This window comes from Drosophila rhopaloa, unplaced genomic scaffold (assembly GCF_018152115.1).
Source record: "Drosophila rhopaloa isolate 14029-0021.01 unplaced genomic scaffold, ASM1815211v1 contig_164, whole genome shotgun sequence".
Lineage (NCBI taxonomy): Eukaryota > Metazoa > Arthropoda > Insecta > Diptera > Drosophilidae > Drosophila > Drosophila rhopaloa.
The window spans coordinates 1248040-1273111 of record NW_025335044.1 but is presented as its reverse complement, the minus strand read 5'-3'; the positions used below and the strand labels follow the sequence as shown (position 1 = coordinate 1273111).

Genomic DNA, 25072 nt, shown 5'->3' with positions numbered 1-25072 from the left:
AGAGAGACACGGAGCGGTTGTCGCTTCTAATAAAGTATATCGAGAACGCGAGAGAATCGATAAAGTAGAACTCAAAGAAGAGTCAGTCGGTGTCAAGATCTCAAGCGTCACGCAAGCACAGAAATTTAAGTTTTGTTAACTCATTAAAGTTAAAACCACAATATTTGTAATCGGATACCAAATAATAATAATCAATAAACATTATAATAATATATCACTTCGTCGTCTCAAGAGTTGTTTGCATCACTGCGGAATTCCTGGGGCCACAATTTTGGGGGCTCAACCGGAGATATTTGGATCCATTACAAACTACAGTCATTAAACTGAGTTGTGCGTTTAAAAACTTATTTAATTTTTTGCAACGCGGTGGTAGAACCATTTACTACAAAAAAATTTGGAAAGTAAAAGAAAAACTAAACGAATTTACAAAGGAGAGGCAAAATTGCAGAAATAAAAAAGTTGTGAAATTCAGTTTTGTGAGACGCAAAAGAATTTGCAGAGGAACCGACGCAAAGAACACTGACGTGGGCAACGTAGAAGGCGATTGATCAACGAGTACCAAATCTGGAAGCAACGCAATAGCTTTGTGGTGCAGGTCAACAAGCAAGAAGCAGGATTGTTGCCAGTGGTCATCTGGACAAAAGGCAAGGCGTGGAGCAGTACAGGCAGAAGGATCGCAGAAGTTGTGCGTCAGGAGAAGACGAGGACACAGGCTTCAAAGGCTGGTCAACGCAAGATAAGGAAGCGGAAAAGTGTACGGAAGGAGATCGGCGGTCAAAGAGCAGGAAGATCTGGAAAAGTACCAATTGTGGGTTTGCAGCGAAAATTCCATTCTGGAGCAGTACTGGTGACTTGGCGTGGCTAGAAGACGAATTCAAGGTCGTGTGCATCAGGCAACGAGAAGTCCAGCTGTATTGGTGATACAACAGGAAGAATACAAAACAGTATTTGTGGGCTGGCGAGAAGTTAAGCTGATGCAGTATTGGTGAGTGACAGGAAGGCGAGACAAGATATTTGGCGATTTCGACGGGCAGAAATTTGCGGAAAGAAGAACACAAGACGAAGAGATCGAGACAAATTGCCAAGAAGACAATATACAAATTTTTGGATTGCTGTTCTGCAATCGTGCTGTTGTGTTTACAGCAACGTAGAGTTAAGTTTCCATTCTTGCATAAATTCAAGCAGTGCATAAAGCTGCTATGTTAGAGTAACGTAATAACGTAAGTTGGCGAGTTTTCGTTTTTGATATATGTACATATTTTATTTGATAAGCATTATATTACTCTTCTATTTTATACGATTATATTTAAGTCTTTAAAATGAACAGGCAAGAGATTTTGGCACTGCTTGTGGCAGAACTACGCGAAAAATTGACAGAGCTAGGATTAAGCCGAAATGGAAGGAAAATCGAATTGCAAAATAGACTGCTTGCTCACTATGGTTTACAAATTGATGATAACAATGAGGTAGGAATTGAAGTGGATGATGATGAGGGCGGATCTTTCGTTTCAGTACCTTCACAGGCACATGAAAATGGTGGATCAAATAGGAATTCAATTGTAGGTGGGCAAAACCGTGAAAGTTCTAATTCGGGTAGGTCATGGTTTACTTTGAAGGATGTGGAAGGAAGTGTGTCACAGTTTTCGGGAAATAATTCACCAGACATTAATCAGTGGATAGAGGAACTTGAAGAATGTGCACTAACTGTGGAATGGAGTCAGCTGCAGGTTTTTATTTATGCTAAACAACTACTTAGCGGAGCGGCGAAGCTTTATTCGTAGTCAGCGAGATGTTCGGGATTGGAGATCTTTAAAGAACGCATTACTCAACGAATTTGGTGTGAGGGTGTCATCAGCAGAGATACATCGTAGACTTGGCAAAAGGCAGCAGAGGAAGACCGAATCGTTGCACGAGTACCTGTATGCATTAATGGAATTGGCAAAGCCAATTGATCTGGATGATGAAAGCTTGATTGAATACTTTGTCGACGGTATTCCAGACTCTAAGACAAATAAGGCTTTACTTTACCAAGCAAAGAGTATGAGGCAGTTGAAAGTATTGATTGAGGCATATCAGAAGATGCGAGTATCAGTAAAGCAATTTAGGTATGACTCTCACTTCAATAAAGGTGACAAAGAGGTAGTAAAAACAGCCGAGAAAGTAAGGAAATGCTTTAACTGTGGGGACGAATCTCATATCAAAAGAGATTGCCCGAAGAAAGATAATAAGTGTTTTAGATGCAACCAACCAGGACATAGAGCAGCTCAGTGCAAATACGAGATCGTAGCTAAACAGGAAAAGACAACAAACTTAGTACAGACGGAAGACAGGGCGAAGCCAACAAGCACGTTTACGCCTTCAGGATTGGAGTTAAAGTACATTTCATCTGGAAAAGTTATTTTTAAAGGATTGATAGATACGGGAGCTGATTTGTGCTTAATGCGTCGCAATGTTTTCTCAAAGCTCGGAGTGGAAAAATTAACAGGAAACGAAAAATGTTTGACAGGTATCGGTGAAAGCCAAATTGTGACTTTTGGAAGTGTGACAATCCCAGTACAAATAGATGGTATTAATCTCTGTGTAGAATTTCACATAATATCGGATGAGGACATGGCTTTTGAAGCTATTTTAGGTAGAACTCTCTTAGATAGTGTGGATATGAAGATAACAAAGGACGGTACAGAGTTGATTCGCAGATCAGACAGGCAGGTAATAACAGGACGAAAATGCCAAATTCGCGAACAAAAACAAGTAAGTTCATGCACGGAGTTGTTGGAGGAGTTTCAGAGTTTGTGTATGCTAACTATAGAGCAGACGGAAAGTAAGCAGGACATAGAGTTGACGCATTTGCCACATTCGTTTAGAGGTGTCGTGAAACACATGATTGATGAATACAAGCCGAAAAGAAATGTTCGTTATCCGGTCGAGATGAAGATTATACTCACCGATGAATCGCCAGTATTTCAACATCCTCGACGTATTCCTTATACTGAACAGAAGATAGTAGATGCGCAGGTTGAAGAGTGGCTTGAAGAGAAAATTATCAAAACAAGTACTTCAGAGTACGCTTCTCCAATCGTACTTGTGTCAAAAAAGAATGGGCAGAAACGATTGTGTTGCGACTATCGTAAATTAAACGAGAAAATTGTGCGAGATAACTTTCCGATGGTACAGATGGATAGCGTTATCGAGAAGTTACAGGGAGCGATGATTTTCACAACACTAGATTTAACAAACGGTTATTTTCATGTTCCAGTTGATGTTGAATCTCAGAAGTATACATCATTTGTTACACAGAACGGACAATTTGAATTCTTGTATGTGCCTTTTGGTATTTCTAACTCCCCGGCAGTATTTACTCGCTTTATAATGTCAGTTCTCAGGGACCTCATTAAAAACGGTGAAGCAGTTGTCTACATGGACGATATTATTATTCCCAGCAAAGATATCAGAGAGGGAGTAGAGAAGCTTAAAAAAGTGCTTGAAGTAGCAGAGGAAATGGATTGAGGATTAACTGGACCAAGTGTCAAATTTTACAGAGCAGGGTCGATTTTCTAGGATATGTTATAGAAAACGGTTCGATCACACCCAGTAATGAGAAAACGCAAGCGGTATCAAATTTTCCAGTGCCCTCTGATCGTAAAGCTATTCAGCGATTTCTTGGTCTAACGTCGTATTTTAGGAAGTTCGTGGATGGATATGCAGTTATAGCGAAGCCGTTGTCAGATTTGCTGAGGAAAGATGTCAAGATTGTGTTCAAGGAGTTGCAGCAGGTTGCATTCGAACAATTAAAGGCAGCATTGATTAGAAAACCAGTTCTGAAACTGTATAATCCTAAATTGACTACTGAAATACACACGGACGCGTCTAAGTTTGGTTTTGGGGCAGTCCTTCTGCAAAGGACCTAGAAGACGGTCAACTACACCCTGTTATGTACATGAGTCGTAAAACGAAGCCATGTGAAGAAAAATATCACTCATACGAACTGGAAGTGTTGGCAGTCATTGCAGCGTTGACTAAATGGCGTGTATATGTGTTGGGAACGAAAGTCAAAATCATCACTGATTGTAACGCGTTCGCCATGACAATGAAAAAGAAGAAGTTCCGTTGCGAGTGGCTAGATGGGCAATGTTTTTGCAAGATTATGATTACGAGATAGAACATAGATCAGGCACGAAAATGAGGCATGTAGACGCGCTTAGTCGAGTTGCTTGTTTCGTATTGACAGAGAGTGTGATGCACAGATTAAAAGAAGCTCAGATGGCAGATGAATGGACAAGAGCCGTCCGAAGCCTGGTTGAAAATAAGGGACATGAGAATTATTACATCGCCAATCAAATATTGTTCAAAGACCCCGACCGAGAGTTAATAGTAGTCCCATCTCAAATGGAAATTGAAATCATACAAATTGCTCATAGGCAAGGCCATTTTTCGGCGAAGAAAACACAAGACTTGGTGGAGAAATCTTATTTCATTCCAAAGCTGAGAGATAAAGTATCCAGAGTAGTAGGCAGTTGTGTGGAGTGCATTATGGTTAACGCAAAAATGGGAAAACAGGAAGGATATTTAAATCCTATTGATAAGGGGGACAAACCTTTAGTCACTTATCACATTGATCATGTGGGACCAATGGAGATCACCAAGAAAAAGTATAATCACATCCTAGTTGTCGTAGATGCATTTTCGAAATTTGTTTGGTTGTATCCGACGCGCAGTACAGGAGTCGAAGAGGTACTTAATTGTTTAGAGAGGCAAGCAGTAACCTTTGGTAATCCGTTCAGGATGGTATCAGATAGGGGTGCAGCGTTCACCTCGCACTTATTTAAGGAATACTGCGACAAACAAAAGATTCAGCATTTATTAATTGCTACAGGTGTACCTCGTGGTAACGGGCAGGTTGAAAGAATGCATAAAATCGTTGTGCCAATGTTGTCGAAGATGAGTCTAGAGAATCCAGGAAATTGGTACAAGCATGTCGGTAAAGTGCAGCAATTAATCAACAATATCGAGCCTAGGAGCACAAAAGTAACTCCGTTTAAGTTGTTAACAGGTGTCGATATGCGTGTAGTTGACATAGCGAATTTGAAAGAACATGTGCAGCAGTCTTTGATTAAGGAGTTAGCCGATGACCGAGATCAGATACGCAAAGAAGCCAGGGAAAATATTCAAGCCCTACAGGAGGAAAACAGACGATCCTTTGATTCAAAGAGGAAGGACGAAAAGCTCTACAACTTGAATGATTTAGTTGCGATCAAACGTATGGTGTTGGTTTAAATAAAAAAAAAAAATGAATTGTTTTTTATATGATATGTTTAAAGTTCAAATAATAAACAAACATGGCAGGTATGATGTTGAAAAAGTGGGAGATAGCGAAGGTCCTTTGAAAACAACCACTGTAGCTGAATTTATGAAGAAGTTCGGGACGAACATCACGTCAGGAGGGCCGAATGTAGGAATCAGGAATAAACCAGAAGAGCAAGTAGGAAGAGAGACACGGAGCGGTTGTCGCTTCTAATAAAGTATATCGAGAACGCGAGAGAATCGATAAAGTAGAACTCAAGAAGAGTCAGTCGGTGTCAAGATCTCAAGCGTCACGCAAGCACAGAAATTTAAGTTTTGTTAACTCATTAAAGTTAAAACCACAATATTTGTAATCGGATACCAAATAATAATAATCAATAAACATTATAATAATATATCACTTCGTCGTCTCAAGAGTTGTTTGCATCACTGCGGAATTCCTGGGGCCACAAATATTCTGCAAGGGTATATCAACTTCGGCTCCGCCCGAAGTTAGCTTTCCTTTCTTGTTGATATTAATTATTAAATAAATATCAAATTATTGTTACATATCAAAAGACATTTCCTACAGATAAACGCATATAATCGAGTTTGCTAATTGTAAACGGTAAATTAAAAAGAAATGTTTATAAAAATAATATTTTTTCAAAAAAGAGTCCTTTCTGAGGCGTTAGAACGTAAAACTCCTTTTTTCTAAGGAAAAATGTGTAATTTTTTAAAATGTTCTTTATTCGAAAATAGTAAAACGCTGCGCAGCTGGAAGTTAGTACAAAATATCGATAGAAATTTCTTTGGCTTAAGGAACAGACCTCTGCTGGCAAGGCTTCCAGGTCTGGACTACCGCCGCACGGCTAGCCCCGCCGATTGTTCCGCCGGCGTCGTTGCTGCTGCCTCCTCCGCTGTTCCTGGCGGCGGCGCCGTTGCCGTTGGCGTTGCTGACGCCTGCGACGCTGGCGGGCCAAGCGCCGTCGGCGGGCGGCGGCCCTGCGACGCCGGGCAGCCGCTTTGGAGGACGACGATGAGGAGGAGGAAGTGGTAGTGGTAGTGGTTGTGGCTTCGGTCGTGGTAGTTGTGGCGTCGTCCGAAGATGAAGATGCGTCAGTCGTCGTGGTAGAGTCCGACGAGCTCGCGGTGGTGGCCTCAGTGGTCGTAGAAGTATCACCACGTCCCTGCTGGGCGAACAGCAGGCAGCCGAGCAGGCCCAGGAGCAGAACGAACGTTAAGCGCATGCTGAATGTGTCTGCCGAATTCGATCACTGCCACCGGGTTTTATAGCAAAGTATTATTATAAAAGCTGGAAAACAGGGTTGTTTGATTGTTAGCTTGTACTTGGTGATGTTTGCCCAGATTAAGATGTAAGAACTTAGAATTAGTCAAGACCTTGCGAGTATCGAGGCATGATACCTTAGTGGTCTCCCACGACCTGCGGTACATTGGGCGTTGATGAATGTAGCATTCGAAAATAACTTAGAATTTCTTGAGTTTCAAAAACAAATATAATAGCTTAAGTGCAGTAATAACAAAGACAAATGGTCCTCAGTATCAATTTGTCTTTAATTAAGAGAAAACTTTCTTGTGCCTAACAGCATATTTCAAACAAGAAATACATATACAAAACTGTCTAGGCCTTGATGATGAAAATACTTTTTATACCCGTTACTCGTAGAGTAAAAGGGTATATTGTATTCGTGCAAAAGTATGTAACAGGTAGAAGGAAGCGTTTCCGACCCTATAAAGTATATATATTCTTGTTCAGAATCACTAGCCGAGTCGTTCTAGCCATGTCCGTCTGTCCGTCTGTCTGTCCGTCTGTCTGTCTGTCTGTCTGTCTGTCTGTCTGTCCGTATGAACGCTGAGATCTCGGAAACTATAAAAGCTAGAAGATTGGCATTTTGCATGTAGATTTTAGGAGTTCCTACGCAGCGCAAGTTTGTTTCAAAATGGTGCCACGCCCCCTCTGACGCGCACAAGCCACAAGCTGTGGCCACAGTTTTGCTATTTTGCAAATTTTAATTGATATGTATTTGTTTCGTTAATACCTATCGATTTGCCTAATAAAAGTTTGCCACGCCCACTCTAACCCCCAAAAACCCATTAAACGCTTAAGCCTGGCTTAAGCCTACATTTCTACATGGGGTAGATGGCGCAATACAATAGAGCCATCTAACGGCTGACTTGGGAACAGCTGGCCAAGGTGCTCAACAGAGTCAACGTTAATTCTCGATAAGGATTTCTATTAAAGGAAATTGCTATGGTTTTCATTTGTCAATACCGAACTATATCCCAAGAACTATGCAAATCAAATCAAGTTAGCCAAATTGGAGGTCTGAGTCAAACAATGGCGTATGTGTGTATGTATGTGTGTGTTGTACACAGTTGCAATTGCCCGGCAATTATAATATTAAGTTGTTTAGCTGAGTTACGGGTATCTAATAGTCGAGGCACTCGACTATAGCGTTCTCTCTTGTTTTTTATTCCATTTATTAGGAATTATATAAATGTAAATGTTTTTTAAGAAATTATGTCGAAAAATCTCAAAAAGGGCCACAGTCTATTTCAACCACATACAAAATTGAACTCGTATTTAAAGCTTATAGCACTATAAAAATGTGTGTAAAACCTAATGTTTTAATTAATACAACAACATTTTGTAGATAAATCTAAATCTTGCGCAATCGTCTCAATATAAAGGTAGGCTGATAAAACTTGAAAAACTCAGCTTCTATTTATTTTGTTGTTTTGTAAAATAATTACCCTATATTGCTTTCCTTGCTCATTATTTTTGGGCACAACCTATAAGCTTCATTAAAATCAGAAGAATATACCTTTTGCTGTTTGGTAAGCTAAATAATTTAAATATCGACTAAAATTAATTACAATCAACTTTATTTTTATTTAGGCAAATTAAATTTTAAAATCCCGTGGATCGGAAAGAAATAAGGTCATCGGAATTTGAGGTAACAACCCTTAGATTCGTAAAAAATATATGTAAATATGTTTTTAAAATCTGATAATGCCTGCATGTATTTGTGAGTATCTATTGTGTCATTTGGTGTTTAAGTCGAACATAAGAAATATATGCAAACCTAAGAACACCGCATGCATTGGGTATCGAACTTGAAAATACGGATAGAGCAGTTTGCCCTTTCCTGGGTTTCTAAGAACTTATGTTCTTTAAAGGCCATCATAGAAAGCCTTAGGAAAATTAAAAAAAAATTAACATGAAAAGCTGTGCAAACATTGCTGAATGACAAGTGTAATATCGAGGTAGTTCGATTTATAAACACTGCGCAGATAGCTCGGGTATAAAAGCGATCGCATTTACCCAGCTTAACCATATCACCATGCGCCTCTCGATCGTATTCGGTCTCGCCATCCTCGGCTGCCTCCTCTTCATCCAGGAGGGCAGTGGAGACTCCACAAGCACCACGGAGGCGGCCACAACCACGACCACTTCCACTGCCACCACCACTACGGATTCGTCTGCCACCACCACCACCACCGCCGCCACCTCCACCACCACCACCGCGTCCTCCTCTTCGTCCTCCTCCTCGGCGGCGGCCAGGAGGCGCAGGCGTGCTCGCCGCCGTCGACTGGCCCGCGAGCGCCAGCGCCGCGAGCGCAGGAGGCAGCGCAGGAATGAGAGGCTGCGCCTGCAACTGGAGAACCAGCGCCGCCTGATCAAGCGGCTGCGCGGATAGGTGGAGCGGATTCAGGACGCTTGGGAAACGCCCTTCAGAGCTGCGAAGCACCGTCCAATTAAAGAAATTGAAAATATTTGAACTGTTTGTTTCTTGGTTATATCAAGGGCTTTTCTAGCAACGTATCAGATCCTAAAATAAACGGCAATTACTTAAGTTGTTGTTTTCACGTATGGTTGGCATAGTATCAGTAATCAACAAGAAAGGAAAGCTAACTTCGGACGGAGCCGAAGTTGATATACCCTTGCAGAATATTCTGTAAATTATATTCTTCAAAATTATTCATATGATGTATTCTTAATACTCATAAAAAGTCCCAACTTCCTAACTTTAAAAACACCAAAGTTATGGCATTTCCAATCGCTCAGTTATATTGGTAGGTCGGATAAATTGGTCAAAAATAAAACTCATAGAAAATCCCAACTTCCTAACTTTAAAAACACCAACGTTATGGCTTTTCCGATCGTTCAGTTATATGGCAGCTATATGATATAGTCGCCCGATCCGGCTCGTTCCGACTTATATACTACCTGCAATAGAAAGACAACTTTTGGGAAAGTTTCAAGCAGATAGCTTTAAAACTGAGGGACTAGTTTGCGTAGAAACGGACGGACGGACGGACAGACGGACGGACAGACGGACGGACAGACGGACGGACAGACGGACATGGCTAGATCGACTCTCCTGGTGATGCTGATCAAGAATATATATACTTTATAGGGTCGGAAATGTCCCCTTCACTGCGTTGCAAACTTTTGACTGAAATTATAATACCCTCTGCAAGGGTATAAAAATAAAATTATAATCTCGATCTTTAAAAAAATGTCTTTTCTACAACCAACTCATAAATTCTTTCTGAAACAATATATTATCAATTACATACTTAAAATACAATTTGTGGACAAATTGGTTGGTAGGAATTCGAATTGGCTGTTGCTATTTGTAAATTTTTTCCAAACAAATTTCAAGCAAAATCCAAATCTCTATGTCCCAGACATTATTTCTGCGGGGTTTCAAATCACTTATACTTAGAAACAATTTCACTCCTTTTTTAATTACAATAAAAATAGATTTATAACAATAATAAATTTAAGATGACTGTTGAAATATATAACAATAAAACCATAAAGTTTCGTTGAAGTCCAATATTTATTTTCTCGGAAAAATCGATTTTTTAAGCTCCTAAAGCAGGCTCCTCCTTAAGAAAATTCGATTTTTTAACGCACGTATCGCCCAAATATTTTTGGGATACCGATGGTTTTTTAGGTTTGGTTTGAATTACAAGCCCGACAGCATTAAAGATCATGCTAAAGCTATTGTCGAGATCGATAAGCTGTGCAAACATTTCCAATTGTTGAGCACCAGCCCGGTATTTGCTGATTACAAGGTTTGTTCTTGTAGGTTCTGTCTCAGATTCCGTATAAAAGCCCGCCCAGCTTTCGAGATCAGACATATCACAATGCGCTTCCTATTCGCACTTGTCCTCGGCGTGCTCTTGTGCCTTCTCCTGGCTCAGGAGGGCAGTGGAACCAGCACAACCACGGAGGCGACCACAACCACCTCCACTTCCACCACCACCACCACCACCGATTCGTCGGCAACCACCACCACCACCGCCGCCTCCTCGGACTCAACCACCGCGTCCTCCTCCTCGTCCTCCTCCTCGGCGGAGGCCAGGAGGCGCAGACGTGCCCGCCGCCGCCGTCTGGCTCGCGAGCGTCGTCGTCGCCAGGAGCGGAGGCAGCGCCAGGAGAAGAGGAGGCACAGGATGGAGCAGCTTCTCAAGAGGCAGCGGCGCCTGATCAACCAGCTCCGTGGATAAACTGAGCAAAGAAAAACATTTTTTTTGTGCAAAAGAAAAAAGAATAAAAAGCAATGTACAATGAAAACAAGAAAGACAAGCTAACTTCGGGCGGAGCCGAAGTTGATATACCCTTGCAGAATATTCTGTAAATTATATTCTCCCACACTATTCATATGATGCATTCTTAATACTCATAAAAAATCCCAACTTCCTAACTTTAAAAACACCAAACTTATGGCATTTCCAATGGTTCAGTTATATGGCAGCTGTAGGATATAGTCGGCCGATCCTTATGAAATTGGTAGGTCTGATTGATTGGCCAAAAGTAAAACCCATAGAAATTCCCCACTTCTTAACTTAACGAACAGCAAAGTTATGGCATTTCCGATCAATGAGTTATATGGCGGCTATAGGATATAGTCAGCCGATCCTTATTAAATTTGGTAGGTAGGATTGATTGGCCAAAAATAAAACCCATCGCAAATCCCAACTTCCTATCTTCAAAAACACTTAAGTTATGTCACTTCCGATCGTTCAGTTTTATGCAGCTATAGGATATAGTCGGCCGATCCCGGCCGTTCCGACTTATATACTGCGTGCAAAGGAAAGAAGGGTGTGTGCAAAGGTTTAATTCGATATCTTTAAAACTGAGAGACTAGTTCGCGTAGAAACAGACAGACGGACATGGCTATATCAACCCAGGAGGCGATCCTGATCAAGAATATATATACTTTATAGGGTCGGAGATGTCTCCTTCACTGCGTTGCACACTTTTGACCAAAATTATAATACCCTCTGCAAAGGTATAACAAGAAAGGAAAGATAACTTCGGACGGAGCCGAAGTTTATATACCCTTGCAGAATATTCTGTAAGTTATGGCATTTCGATTCGTTAAGTTATATGGCAGATATATAGGATATAGAAAGAAGGGTGTGTGCAAAGTTTCAATTCGATATCTATAAAACTGAGAGACTAGTTCGCGTAGAAACAGACAGACGGACAGACGGGCATGCTTATATCAACTCAGGAGGTGATCGTGATCAAGAATATATATACTTAATAGGGTCGGAGATGTCTCCTCCACTGCGTTGCACGCTTTTGACCAAAACAAGAGAGAACGCTATAGTCGAGTGCCTCGACTATTAGATACCCGTAACTCAGCTAAACAACTTAATATTATAATTGCAATTGCAACTGTGTACAACACGCACATACATACACACATACGCCATTGTTTGACTCAGACCTCCAATTTGGCTAACTTGATTTGATTTGCATAGTTCTTGGGATATAGTTCGGTATTGACAAATGAAAACCATAGCAATTTCCTTTAATAGAAATCCTTATCGAGAATTAACGTTGACTCTGTTGAGCACCTTGGCCAGCTGTTCCCAAGTCAGCCGTTAGATGGCGCTATTGTATTGCGCCATCTACCCCATGTAGAAATGTAGGCTTAAGCCAGGCTTAACCGTTTAATGGGTTTTTGGGGGTTAGAGTGGGCGTGGCAAACTTTTATTAGGCAAATCGATAGGTATTAACGAAACAAATACATATCAATTAAAATTTGCATAATAGCAAAACTGTGGCCACAGCTTGTGGCTTGTGCGCGTCAGAGGGGGCGTGGCACCATTTTGAAACAAACTTGCGCTGCGTAGGAACTCCTAAAATCTACATGCAAAATGCCAATCTTCTAGCTTTTATAGTTTCCGAGATCTCAGCGTTCATACGGACAGACAGACAGACAGACAGACAGACAGACGGACAGACGGACATGGCTAGAACGACTCGGCTAGTGATTCTGAACAAGAATATATATACTTTATAGGGTCGGAAACGCTTCCTTCTACCTGTTACATACTTTTGCACGAATACAATATACCCTTTTACTCTACGAGTAACGGGTATAATTATAATACCCTCTGCCAGGGTATACAAGCCGACTGCACGAACTTAGTGCAGCTTCAACTCTTTGTTAACAAATCCAACTGATTAACAGTACGATCGTAGCACAGTTAATACTGATGAACTCTCAAAAACGCTGTCACACATGAAAGATTAAAGATTTTCCGCTGGCGAACTCGTTTTTGATCTGAGTACTAGGTTTAAACGTCAAAAACAACGGTAATTTGGTTTTTATGCACAAAAATCAGCCAATTTGAAAAACAACTAAAAGTGTATTTACTCTTGTCCGCAAAATGTATAAAAGCCAACTCGGTAAACAAAATTAATACAAATAGGAGTCTGGAAAAACTCTTATCTGCGGTCCCCGTAATACATATTTTGGACGACTGTTACCGTGTGTACAAATCTAAAGCACAATCCGAAACAAGATGCCAACACTTTGAGCCCTTTTTACGTTCTGTACATGGGGGGATAGAGCGAAATTAAAATGTTGGGCATTGTCGCCTCGCATCCTTGGCTTGGCCCTATTTATGTACAAATCCATCAAAGCAGCGACTGCTCAAAGGCCTAACCAGGCTGTGGCGCATTTCACACGCTTCGCTGGAGTTCTGCAACTCGAATTGGCACAAAGGCTGTCGGGGCAGCGAGGACGAGGGCGGGAGACAGACAGGAAGCCTGTTTCCACACCGACCGAGGCGAAAGTTTTGGCCTGCAGCGATGGCAAAAAAGTTTTGCCGCCGACGCTGAGGCTGCATTAAATTTGTGGCCAAAAACGATTTCACGCCCGAAGCAGAGGGAACGGCTTTAAGAATATATGAACGGATTTTATCTCGCAAGCTCTTGCCATGGATCTTGCGATCTCGGCCTCTTACCTAACTGCCGCCTAAATGCGCCTAAATGCAATTTTTGTTACTTGGCAAAACTTTCGCCTGGTTCACCTCTTTGGCAAAGTTTTCTTCAAGTTCTGTTTTTGAGCCCGGGCAATACCAACGGCGATGGAGGCTTGGGCCGAACTTTTGTAATTATTTGATTTATAGAATAGCATGCCTACACCCAGAGAATATTTTTTGTTGTCAATTTTATTTAAAAGTTACAAGGCTGAAAGGGGCCGGGCTACTTCTTTTCGGATGTGGAATCTCTTATCCACACATCCGTCTGGCACATGTAATTGAGGTCCAACTTCGAATACGACATTGAAAGGTCAAGGCAAGAGCTAAGGAAAGAGCTAAGGCAAGAACTTACACAATAGCTCCCAAAGTACAGCAAACATCCAGAAGAGCTCGAAAAACACCTGCGAGGTATGCAAACAGAAAACAGACACCGTTCGCTATCTGTTTCGGTGATAGCACATCACGCCGGTTCCATAGAGAGCGTTTTCCAGTTGATCACTGTCTGTTGGCTTCCAACGACATCCGGAGCGGGGAATGTCTTTGGCCTGGTTCATGCTGGTCGGGCTGCTGATCGTCGAGAGAAACACCTTTGGGGCCCTTGCAACCGCATCCCCGCACTATGGTCTTCGTAGTGCCCTTCATAAAACGATTAAAGCATCGGACGTGGAGCATCGAAGATCACGTCGGATTATGCGCATTACCGGACTAGATAAAGGTGGCCTAAGCCCCAAAAAGGTGCAACATGTTGACACATTGAACACCACCATTTCGACACCGGAGCGCAAGCAGTACAACATGTGGCAGGTGCTGAAAGCCGACGGGCAAGCCAACTTCTATGTACTGTTCTTCACCATCTACATCAGCTACCTGGTGTATGTGCTATTCTAAGTTGTTATTTTGTGAGCAAATTGTTAGGTGATCGCATTTCTATTCTAAAATTTTTATATTTAATTTCACTGGAAAAAAATAAACACCCTAAGTATTGTTTTAAAACTATTTATGATTTCTTGGCCATCTTAAAAAATGAATAAACGAATAAGTAGTAACTAAATATGGCATGCGGACTCAAATAAATACTGACGTCACCGTCAAGGGTGCATACATTATTATACCCTTGCAGTGGGAATTATAATTTTGGTCAAAAGTGTGCAACGCAGTGAAGGAGACCTCTTCGACCCTAAAAAGTATATATATTCTTCATCAGGATCGCGCCCTGGGTGGATATAACTTTGTTGTTATACCTTGCAGAGGGTCAAAAGTGAAGGAGATCGTCCGGGAAAGATAGTTGGGTTTTTTTAAGAGTATTAAGAATGCATCATATGAATAATTTTCGAGAATATAATTTACAGAATATTCTGCAAGGGTATATCAACTTCGGATCCGCCCGAAGTTAGCTTTCCTTTCTTTCTTGTTTTCTTTATTTTTTGCATTATACCAATATTGCCCTTGCAGAGGGTATGATAGTTTCAGTCAAAAGTTTGCAACTCAGTGAAGCTCACTATTCCGATCCTATAAAGTATATATTCTTGATCAACATCACCAGGCGAGTTGATCTAGCCCCGTCCGTAAGTCAATCAGTCTGTCCTTCCTTCCTAGTCCCTCAGTTTTAAAGCTATTTGGACGAAACTTTAGAAAAAGTCTTCTTTCTGATGCAGGTAGTATATAGTAGGGCAGGGGCCAGATGGGAAAGAGGTTTCGTGGTTTCTGAACACATATCAAAGAAATAGTATTTTTTAGCAATTTCAAAAATACGGTCTTACTTTTATAAAAATCGGGGCAACTATATCATTGCTTTGTTTATTTAAACCATCGAAATATAAACCAAGAAACCAAAAATGAAATAGGACAAATTTTAAAGGACAACGAATTCCCAAACCATCTAATTAGAACTTTAATTAAAAGAACACTGTTGTGACCCCTGATACTAGCTGAACGCTTAAGACTACCATAGACAGCACTCTAGGACTACATTTTTGTAAATAAATAAATGAAAATAGATATCGGTTATAAAAAATATTAAATTAAATTTGACTTAAACAAGAAAGGAAAGCTAACTTCGGGTGGAGCCGAAGTTGAAATACCCTTGCAGAATATTCTGTAAATTATATTCTCCGAATTTATTCATATGATGCAATTTTAACACTCATAAAAAATTCCAACTTATGGCATTCCCAATCGTTAAGTTATATGTCAGCTATAGGATATAGTCGGCCGATCCTTATGAAATTTGGTAGGTCGGATTGATTGGCCAAAAATAAAACCCATATAAAATCTTCCTAACTTTACAAACACCAAAGTTGTGGCACTTCCGATCGTTCAGTTATATGGCAGCTATAGGATATAGTTTTAAAGCTTTGGTAGGTCAGATTGATTGGCCAAAAATAAAACCCATAGAAAATCCCAACTTCCTAACTTTAAAAACACCAAAGTTATGGCATTTCCAATCAATCAGTTGTATGGCAGCTATAGGATATAGTCGGCCGATCCCGGCCGTTCCGACTTATATACTGGGTGCAAAGGAAAGAAGGGTGTGTGCAAAGTTTCAATTCGATATCTTTAAAACAAAGAGACTAGTTTGCGTAAAAACAGACAGACAGACGGACAGACGGACGGACGGACATGCTTATATCAACTCAGGAGGCGATCCTGATCATGAATATATTATATATACTTTATAGGGTCGGAGGGGAAATGGATCTCCTTCAGAACTGCCATTTTTGTTGCACACAAGTTTTGAAACGCATTAAAAATATACCTAATACATAAACCCACTGCAAGGGTATAAAAAAAAGGGTGCTAGGAGATGGAAATAGCAAACGAGGATCTTTTCAACAATGGATAATGAACAAAGCATTTCCGATTTTCCAATTTTTTAAAATTTTTTGGTCGAGTTCTCTGCATCATGAAAGGTCTTGAGAAGAGACTATAAGTCTGATTAGTCTATGAAATATACCCTTAATCACATAAAACCCAACATAAAAATACAAAAACTTTTAAAATAACCGATTTTTAACCATGTTGCAAGGGATAACTCAATGATGTTCCACCCAAATTCCGTTCGGTAAAGAAACAAATATTTGTTTCTCGGCTTTCCCCTGATCAAATATCTTCTAATGTATTGTTTTATACACAAAGTTTTATAAGACAAAGCTAAATCCGATAGCAATAGTGTAAAGGTGTAAAAGTTTAAGTTTTCTTACGCTTGGAAGATTTCATCTTTCAAAATCATTGTTGCAAACGAGGTTTTCGAAGCCATATGCCCTGACGATTTTGGAAAGAGTTCGAGGCCTTAAAAAGGGGAACGTGGGAGAAAGATTTCCTGGTCAAGGCCAAACTTACGCAACCTGAAGATCCATTTTTATCCTACAATCGAAGTCATAATCGACACGTGTACCATAATAGAAGAAAAATCAGAAAAATTAGGGCAGAATTTCTGAGCATAAATAATTGTATTTCTGGCTTTCATTGGGGTTTACTCATTCAATAATATGTCCAATGCCCTTCATTTATTTACACTGGAATAAATTCATTTTGAATTCCTGTGTTCCGTGGTCTATCCGTCAATCTATAATAAATTGGCTTGGTTTGGCAAAGAGTTGACACACTTAGCAAATGTTAACTCCAGACCTTTTAAGGGATATAAAATTATCCTTTTTTGAAAACATGACGGCAGGAAATAGCCGATTTATTTGCCCAATTTTTTCAAACGACTTATTCTACTTTAGATCATTTACCACACCCTTATAAAAATATTACTCCTCGTTTGCAGAACGTAGATCCACAAACCCTAACCTTTTGGAGCTCACTTCATTTGTGATAAAAGGCTTAAAAAGTAGTTCTCAAACAGTCGTCTTTTACACTGATTTTAGTTTAGCATTTTATTCTGCAAATTACTTATTTTTTGTTCAAAATCTTGTCTTGTAAGGGTTTCCAGTTGGTCTTATATGGATCGTAAGATATATGAGTGGCAGGACACAAAGAGTAGTTTTAAAAAATTCTCTTTCTAAAATTCTCCGTGCAACCTCCAATGTCCCACGAAGGAGCGATCCTGGTCCGTTTCATTTTACATTATTTATAAGTTATAAGTCATTCTCGTGTACTTATGTACGCAGATGATGTTAAATTATGCCTACAGTTTAAGGATATTTCCTGCGATTCTAATTTTATGTTAAAATTTTAGATTTATCCGATTAAAACTTCCGAAGTTATGAGCAATTAAACGTAGCTAAGTTAGCGCATTTTGCACTCGATTTTTGGAGGTCTTGGAACCACTTTCCTGAAAAGTTGCCAGTTTCAAAGTCGGTGTACACGATCGTGCAAAATCTACTGAACGAGCCGTTTTGAAATTTTGCACAGTACTTTTTTACTAAAAGTAACCGTTAACAATTTCTACTATTATATTTTGTGACAAAGCATAATTGAGCTTTCGACCAAATAAATACAATTTCAAAAATTTTATTTTACTAAATATATCAGTAATTTATAAAATTTCCGCTTTGGTCCGTCACGGTAAAATATTCAATCCTTTTGTCTACACAGGCATTTTTTGTGGTATCGTGCCAAATGACAAAACTCTAGAAGGGCTATGTACTAAATCCGAAATCAATTGATAGGAAATTATTTGACAACTTTTTGTCTTTTAGCACTTATATTCCGCACATATGCCTTCCGATTTTTCAGCCATTTCGGTATATTAAAAAAGCTTTTCCATAATTTTTTCCGGCCTGTATTAAAGAGAATGAGAGCAGGAAAAAATTCGATTTGATAGCGCGTCGGGTTCATGCTCGTTAAAAATCAATCCCCCAGTGGGAGCATGTGGGTCGGTCAGCGAAGGTGTAGTCGTCTGCCCCATCGCCCTACCACTCCGTGGTCAATATGCGCGACTATAAGTCTGCATAAGCGGGGAGACTGCCGCCATGCCGTGGATATCTTTTGGTATCTATGTATATTGTCGCTCCCTGTTGGGATTTCAGGCTTCAGGCTGAATGTGTGTATCCAGGAGCTGTTGTGAATATATGGGAATTTGTTTTGTCATATCGTTGCACCGCTCATCCCTCTTGCAACGTGTTCGCTACAGCTTGTTCTAGACACTTAAGTGCAGTAAGACGATATGTCCGTACAAAATGTATCAAATATTTATTTCATGAGAAGTAAAAAAACTAAAAAGCAGTTGTAAACTGCTATTGGATTTGAAACCTTTCTGAGTTTTCTAAGCAGGGCATAGAGCAGTCGCATTGGCCTTAAAGTCGTGTATTTTTTCCGTAATTCTGCATGGGAATCACCACAAACTGAGGCTCAATGAAGCGAAACATCCACGCGACATTTCCAATCTACGCGACATCTACATAGCTCTGACCATTTCCAGCGTTCTGACCGTGGCCATGACTATAGCCCCCAAAAATGTGTCCAATGTAACGCCACAACAAAGAACGTTAATTGACGCCAAAATGCTACTGCACAAAAAAACAAAAAACTGCGAGCAAAACTGAAAAGAGGCAAATCGCCAGCGAAGCGAAGCATCTGAAAAAAAGCAAATTGTCCAGTCGGACACAATTTGTGGCAGGCCAGCAGCACCGTGTCTTGACGGGGCTTGGTGAATTTAAATGTCCCTCCGAAACAGATCCAATGCGACCTGAGCCGACCCAACCTGAGGTTCAAGTGGCTGTATTAACCCCTTGAGAGGTCAGCGGGGTCCCGTCGCCCAATCCAGGCGCACACACCCTCCGGTCTGTAACAGAGTGGGCGTTGTTGAATCAGCACACGTGATTAATGGCCTTTAATTATGTCAAAGCGCGACGGAGGCCTCCGACCAGGACCCGAGGGCAACGGTACGCCAGTTAAACGCTTGACATTAAAAAATTGACACCGTTTGGGGTGACATGTCGGCGACGACTCTGCCCAGCTCCTTCTCCAGCCAGCCCACTCCTGACCGATGTTTTTGCCTGTGACAACTGTCTGGCACACGTAACCGAGTTCCCTGCGAGTTCGCCTGTCTTCTGGGTCTGCCCCGAAACAAATTTAAAATACACACCCGCACCGGGGACATAAGCCGAGCAACTCCTTTGGACATTCGTTACCCAGCCGTGATTGTGTGTGGGCGTTTGTCTCGCTTGTCGCTTTTAATGAAAGCGTCATAAATTATGTCGCAGTTGACGAAAGCAACAGCGAAGCTCCCGTCTGCGGACGAATTGCTCTTGGACTGGCGTTGAGGTTGCGGGGTCACTTAGCATACTGTACACTCAAAAAAACATACGTTTAGTAAACAATTTAATTGTTAAAACTGCCCCACCCTTAAAAAATAGTTTTGCTAAAAAATGTATAAGAACCCAGAAAAATTTTACTAAAATAAATGCCAATTTAATCTCTTTAAATAGTGGTATCTTATTTTAGAAATTTTATTTATTTTTATTTTATTAATTTTGTTATTTCATTATACCCTTGCAGAGGGTATTATAATTTTGGTCAGAAGTTTGTAACGCAGTGAAGGAGACGTTTCCGACCCCATAAAGTATATATATTCTTCATCAGGATCAATAGGGGAGTCGATATAGCCATGTCCGTCTGTCCGTCTGTCCGTCTGTTTCAATACCGTTTGCCAGCTCAGTTTAAAAGCTAGCGATCTGAAACTTGCACACTCGTCCTAAAACATGTGTACGCAGATCAAGTTTGAAAATCGCCCCGATCGGACGTCTATATCCTATAGCTCCCATAGGAACAATTGGATATATCTTGCAAGAATTGATGATATTTCGCGCAGTGTAAAAGCTATTGACATTAATCTTTCCAAATCGTATTTTTTTATGCATACCTTGATCAGGGTAAAAGCGCGTGGCGATCGGACGTCTATATCCTATAGCTCCCATAGGAACAATAGGGTAAAATCGGTTAAAATTTAATGATTTTTAGGATATTTCGCGCAGTGTAAAAGCTATTGACATTAATCTTTCCAAATCGTATTTTTTTATGCATACCTTGATCAGGGTAAAAGCGCGTGGCGATCGGACGTCTATATCCTATAGCTCCCATAGGAACAATAGCGTAAAATCGGTCCAAATTTTATGTTTTTCAGAATATTTCGCGCTGTGTAAAAGCTATTGCTATAAATTTTTTCAAATCGTATTTTTTTATGCATTTCTTCATCAAGGTAAAAGCGCGTGCTGATCGGACGTCTATATCCCATAGCTCCCATAGGAACAATCGGATATAACTTTCAAGAATGGAAGATATTTCGCGCAGTGTAAAAGCTATTAACATAAATCTTTCCAAATCTTATTTTTTTTATGCATACCTTGAGCAGGATAAAAGCGCTTGGCGATCGGACGTCTATATCCTATAGCTCCCATAGGAACAATAGGGTGAAATCAGTTAAAATTCAATGATTTTTAGGATATTTCGCACAGTATATAAGCAATTGACATGAATCTTTCCAAATCGTATTTTTTTATGCATACCTTGATTAGGGTAAAAGCACGTGACGATCGGACGTGTTTATCCTCGGTCCAAATTTGATGATTTTCTGAATTTTTCGCGTAGTGTGTAAGCTACTGACATACATTTTTTCAAGTCTTATTTATTTACGCATATCTTGATTAGGGTAAAAGCGCTTGCCGATCGGACGTCTATTTCTTATAGCTTCCGTAGGAAAAATAGTTAAAGGCTGCCTTTTTTTCTATTTTATATGACATTTTTGCAGTATAAAAGCAATGTACATTAAACGATGAAAATCAAGTTTATTTATGTATACCTTATTCCTTTCGCTACTTTTTCAGTTTTAGCAATTTCGGCAAAGTCTGCAAGGGTATTAAAACTTCGGCTTGCCGAAGTTAGCTTCCGTCCTCGTTATTAGCTAAATTTACCATTCAGCTTTTCTACCTGTACTGGGATTCGAACCAGGGACTGCAATCTTCAGAGTCTTGGGCTGCAAAATCTTGTAGTCTTTAAGCCGGATTATAATATTATTTAATTACTTATATATTTGATGTTTTTAAAAAGTTGATTATATACTGGAAATTTTCCTATTTATGTTTTTTAAAAGATTTGTTATATTTGTTAACATTCGCCTAGGATGTGAGCGATCGATACGGTGTTGCATAATCGATATTTGATGTTTATTGGCTGGAAAAGCTGTTTTCACTAGTTACTCTGGTGTGTCCTATGTGATTTTGGTCAACTCTCTTCTGGTTATACTACTGGCTTGTAAGTTGATTATTATGGTTACTGGGTTTATGGATTGGTACCAAGAAGACGAAATTAGGTTTTTTTTTGTTATTAAGGATGGTGGATGTTAAAAATTTTGTTATATCGGTTTGGTTACCATCCCAGATCGTTGTATTATCAAAAGGTTTTATTAACACCAGAGAATCGTACCAGATACAGCTTTTTCCTCTTTTCCGTACGGCTTTTAATGGCTTCTAAAATGGCAAATTACTTCTTGTTTAAGTACCATTTTTTCTGTGGCAAAGCCAACTATTTCTTTATTGTATATAAGAAGGTATTGATGTTAGTCTTAATCTGCTTATTTAGTGTATATTAACCCTGTGTGTTCATGAGCTACGCAGGTTTTGTTTATTTGGGTTTATGTGGAACAAATATGGGTAGGCCAAAGTTATCAATGATGTTCATGAATTGGTTGATCGTATAATATAGGTATTTCTTACATTTGTTCCTGCAAAAAAGGTTAATGATTTATTTGGTAAGAGTGTCATTGGCGTGCAAAATTTATTTTGTTTTTTTAAGTACCCTGTTCTAAAATGAGATGTCTGGATCCATGTATTTGGGTGTTCTGGTGTATTGAAGCGGTTGAAAGAGTTTAATTTTAAGTTTACTTAAGCTAGTGGATAAGAATTTGTCGGAGAGATAGCTCCTGTTAAAGGAAGTCGCTGATTTTAAATTTAAAATTTTTTTTTACTGGTTAGAGTGTTGGCGAGTGTTCTATAGATTTGTGTATTAAGAGCCGCATTTTCAGCTGGACTGCTAGAATTAAAAAATCGTTGCAATTGATTCTGTATCCATTCATGTTCCTTTGACGTAGTTTGAGAGTTATTTAAGTTTAATTGTTTGATTGTTTTGTATATATGGAGGATATATATTTGTCGTGCCCTTCATTTTTTTTTGGTGTTAGTCTATCGTGCTTCCTATACGGATGACATAGAATCATATTGAACAAAGTTGGATGTTTTCAAGAGGTTAAATTCGTCTGATTTATAGCTTGTAACTTTTCGTTGGACCTGAGTACTTCAGAATGGTTGTATTTAGATTAGAAGTGCAAGACGGAAGATTTAACTGTCGATGAATATAGGTAGCCATCATGATGGCGTTTGTTATACCCGTTACTCGTAGAGTAAAAGGGTATTTTGAATTCGTGCAAAAGTATCTAACAGGTAGAAAGAAGCGTTTCCGACCCTATAAAGTATATATATTCTTGTTCAGGATCACTAGCCGAGTCGATCTAGCCATGTCCGTCTGTCCGTCCGCCTGTCCGTCCGCCTGTCCGTCCGCCTGTCCGTCCGCCTGTCCGTTCGTCCGTCCGTTTTAAAGCTACGGCTTGAAACTTTCCTAAAGTTTATTTTATGGCCAGGAGTATATCCGACCTACCGAATTTCGAGCCGGATCGGCCGACTATATCCTATAGCTGCCATATAACTGATTGATCGGAAATGCCATAACTTTGGTGTTTGTACAGTTAGGAAGTTGGGATTTTCTATGGGTTTTATTTTTGGCCAATCAATCCGACCTACCAAATTTCATAAGGATCGGCCGACTATATCCTATAGCTGCCATATAACTGAACGATTGGAAATGCCATAACTTTGGTTTTTTTAAAGTTAGGAAGTTGGGACTTTTTATGAGTATTAAGAATGCATCATATGAATAATTTTGAAGAATATAATTTACAGAATATTCTGCAAGGGTATATCAACTTCGGCTCCGTCCGAAGTTAGCTTTCCTTTCTTGTTTTTGCTTAATTGTCTTTTTTCAAAAATGGAAAAAAACTAGTAGTAGATATTTACCCAAAAATTGAGCTATAAGAATAATGTCAATTAAATATCCCTCTCAAGCTACACGTTTCGATCAGAATATAACTAGTTCCAAAGGAACCATCAGAGCAGATTTTTTATTTTGGCCTACAGATATATTAGTATTTGGTGCCTCACACTCTAAAAGTGCGAATACCAAGTGTACTGTCGTTTACAAAGAAGATATTTGGTCATTAATATATTATTATTTATTTCCCTGATATTTCATATATACAAACCAAAATAAAGATCTGCTGTTAGTTTACCCAAAACTTGAGTTTTGCATGTGTAAAGGCCATTCCGGAGTTGCCAAGTTAACTCAGATATCGATAGGAAAGTCGTGCTCTTAGTTTCAAAATACATTTTTGAAAACATTTTGAAAGCCACTGATTAAGCCATTGATACCAAAACTTATACTACGGGTAGCGGCATTATTAGTCGCGCTTATTAAATTACCACTCAAAAATGTTCTTTTGGGTTATAAGGCCAAAGGGCCATTTAAATCTTAAATCTGATACTGCTCGAGGGGGAGGTAACTAAACCATGGGGATTGAACAAACAACCAGAAGGAGCTGAACATGAATCTGGAGCGGATCCTGCGACAGGGCTGGGCCCTGCCAAAATCAACAAGGCACAGCGATAATCCCTGGGCTGGCCAATCAAATCTTAAAATAATACACTAAACACCCAGAGAAGTCGTGGGGTGAAGAGTGTTCAGAGAGTTTCGGGGCCTAAGCCAGGCCAAACATTTAAATTCCCAGAAAGCGAAGCCACTTTGCGGCTTTAAGCAACAACAACTGCTCTAAGCAGCAAAGTAAACATGGCATAGATGTCGCACTCGGCCCCAAGGACCAGAAGGGGAAAGGCAGGGCACTGGCGGATTGCAGAACGGATCTTGGCCACAGAAGGACAGCCCAGTGAGAACTTTGTGCAGGGAATACCTCGCGGGCAATCCCCAACCCTCCTGCTGGTTCCAACCGGTCTACGTGTTAATTTGGTTCGGCGTAATTGTAACTTGACATGCATGCCAGGGCGGCGGTGGAGTTTCCGAGGTTAAGGGGTGAATGGCGGAGAACCAAAAGCTGCAAAAGTGTTTTAATTGAATTATTTTCATTGTCGCCCCAGCTCGACTTTGCCTGCTGGCATTATTAACTTTTCTTGTTGCTGCAATTTATGCAAACTTTCTAAAAAAAACACTCACTCGCCCACACTCGCACTGCCTGAAAGCCAAGCACAAAAAGTTAAATGAGTTAAACGAGCAATTTTATGAGCATGGCGAAAGTTTAGCAAATGTTACCAAAATACGCGAAACGAAAAAAGACAACGAAGCCTTCGAGTGCTGTGAATGTTTGAAATCTAAAAGTTTATCAATGCTTAGCCCGCGGGCTTCTCAATGCATTCTGTCACTCGCCATAAAGATTTCCCTTTACATTTTGCACTGGACCAATAGTAATTTT

General features: G+C 40.0%; 4 protein-coding genes across 4 annotated transcripts; 3 read left to right on the top strand and 1 right to left on the bottom strand.

Moving 5' to 3' along the window:
- Positions 1-6040: 6040 nt before the first annotated feature.
- Positions 6041-6532, bottom strand: LOC123037471 (protein new-glue 3). Its single transcript, XM_044458362.1, has one exon. The coding sequence runs from the start codon at positions 6528-6530 to the stop codon at positions 6153-6155; it is 378 nt and encodes a 125-aa protein (XP_044314297.1). The 5' UTR covers positions 6531-6532; the 3' UTR covers positions 6041-6152.
- A 2105-nt stretch (positions 6533-8637) lies between these two features.
- On the top strand, positions 8638-9078 carry LOC123037470 (protein new-glue 1-like). Its single transcript, XM_044458361.1, has one exon. The coding sequence runs from the start codon at positions 8646-8648 to the stop codon at positions 9000-9002; it is 357 nt and encodes a 118-aa protein (XP_044314296.1). The 5' UTR covers positions 8638-8645; the 3' UTR covers positions 9003-9078.
- Positions 9079-10461: 1383 nt separating this feature from the next.
- On the top strand, positions 10462-10892 carry LOC108042242 (protein new-glue 1-like). The gene has a single exon (XM_017120432.2). The coding sequence runs from the start codon at positions 10462-10464 to the stop codon at positions 10822-10824; it is 363 nt and encodes a 120-aa protein (XP_016975921.2). The 3' UTR covers positions 10825-10892.
- A 2922-nt stretch (positions 10893-13814) lies between these two features.
- On the top strand, positions 13815-14569 carry LOC108042241. Its single transcript, XM_017120431.1, has one exon. The coding sequence runs from the start codon at positions 14134-14136 to the stop codon at positions 14485-14487; it is 354 nt and encodes a 117-aa protein (XP_016975920.1). The 5' UTR covers positions 13815-14133; the 3' UTR covers positions 14488-14569.
- Positions 14570-25072: the final 10503 nt, after the last annotated feature.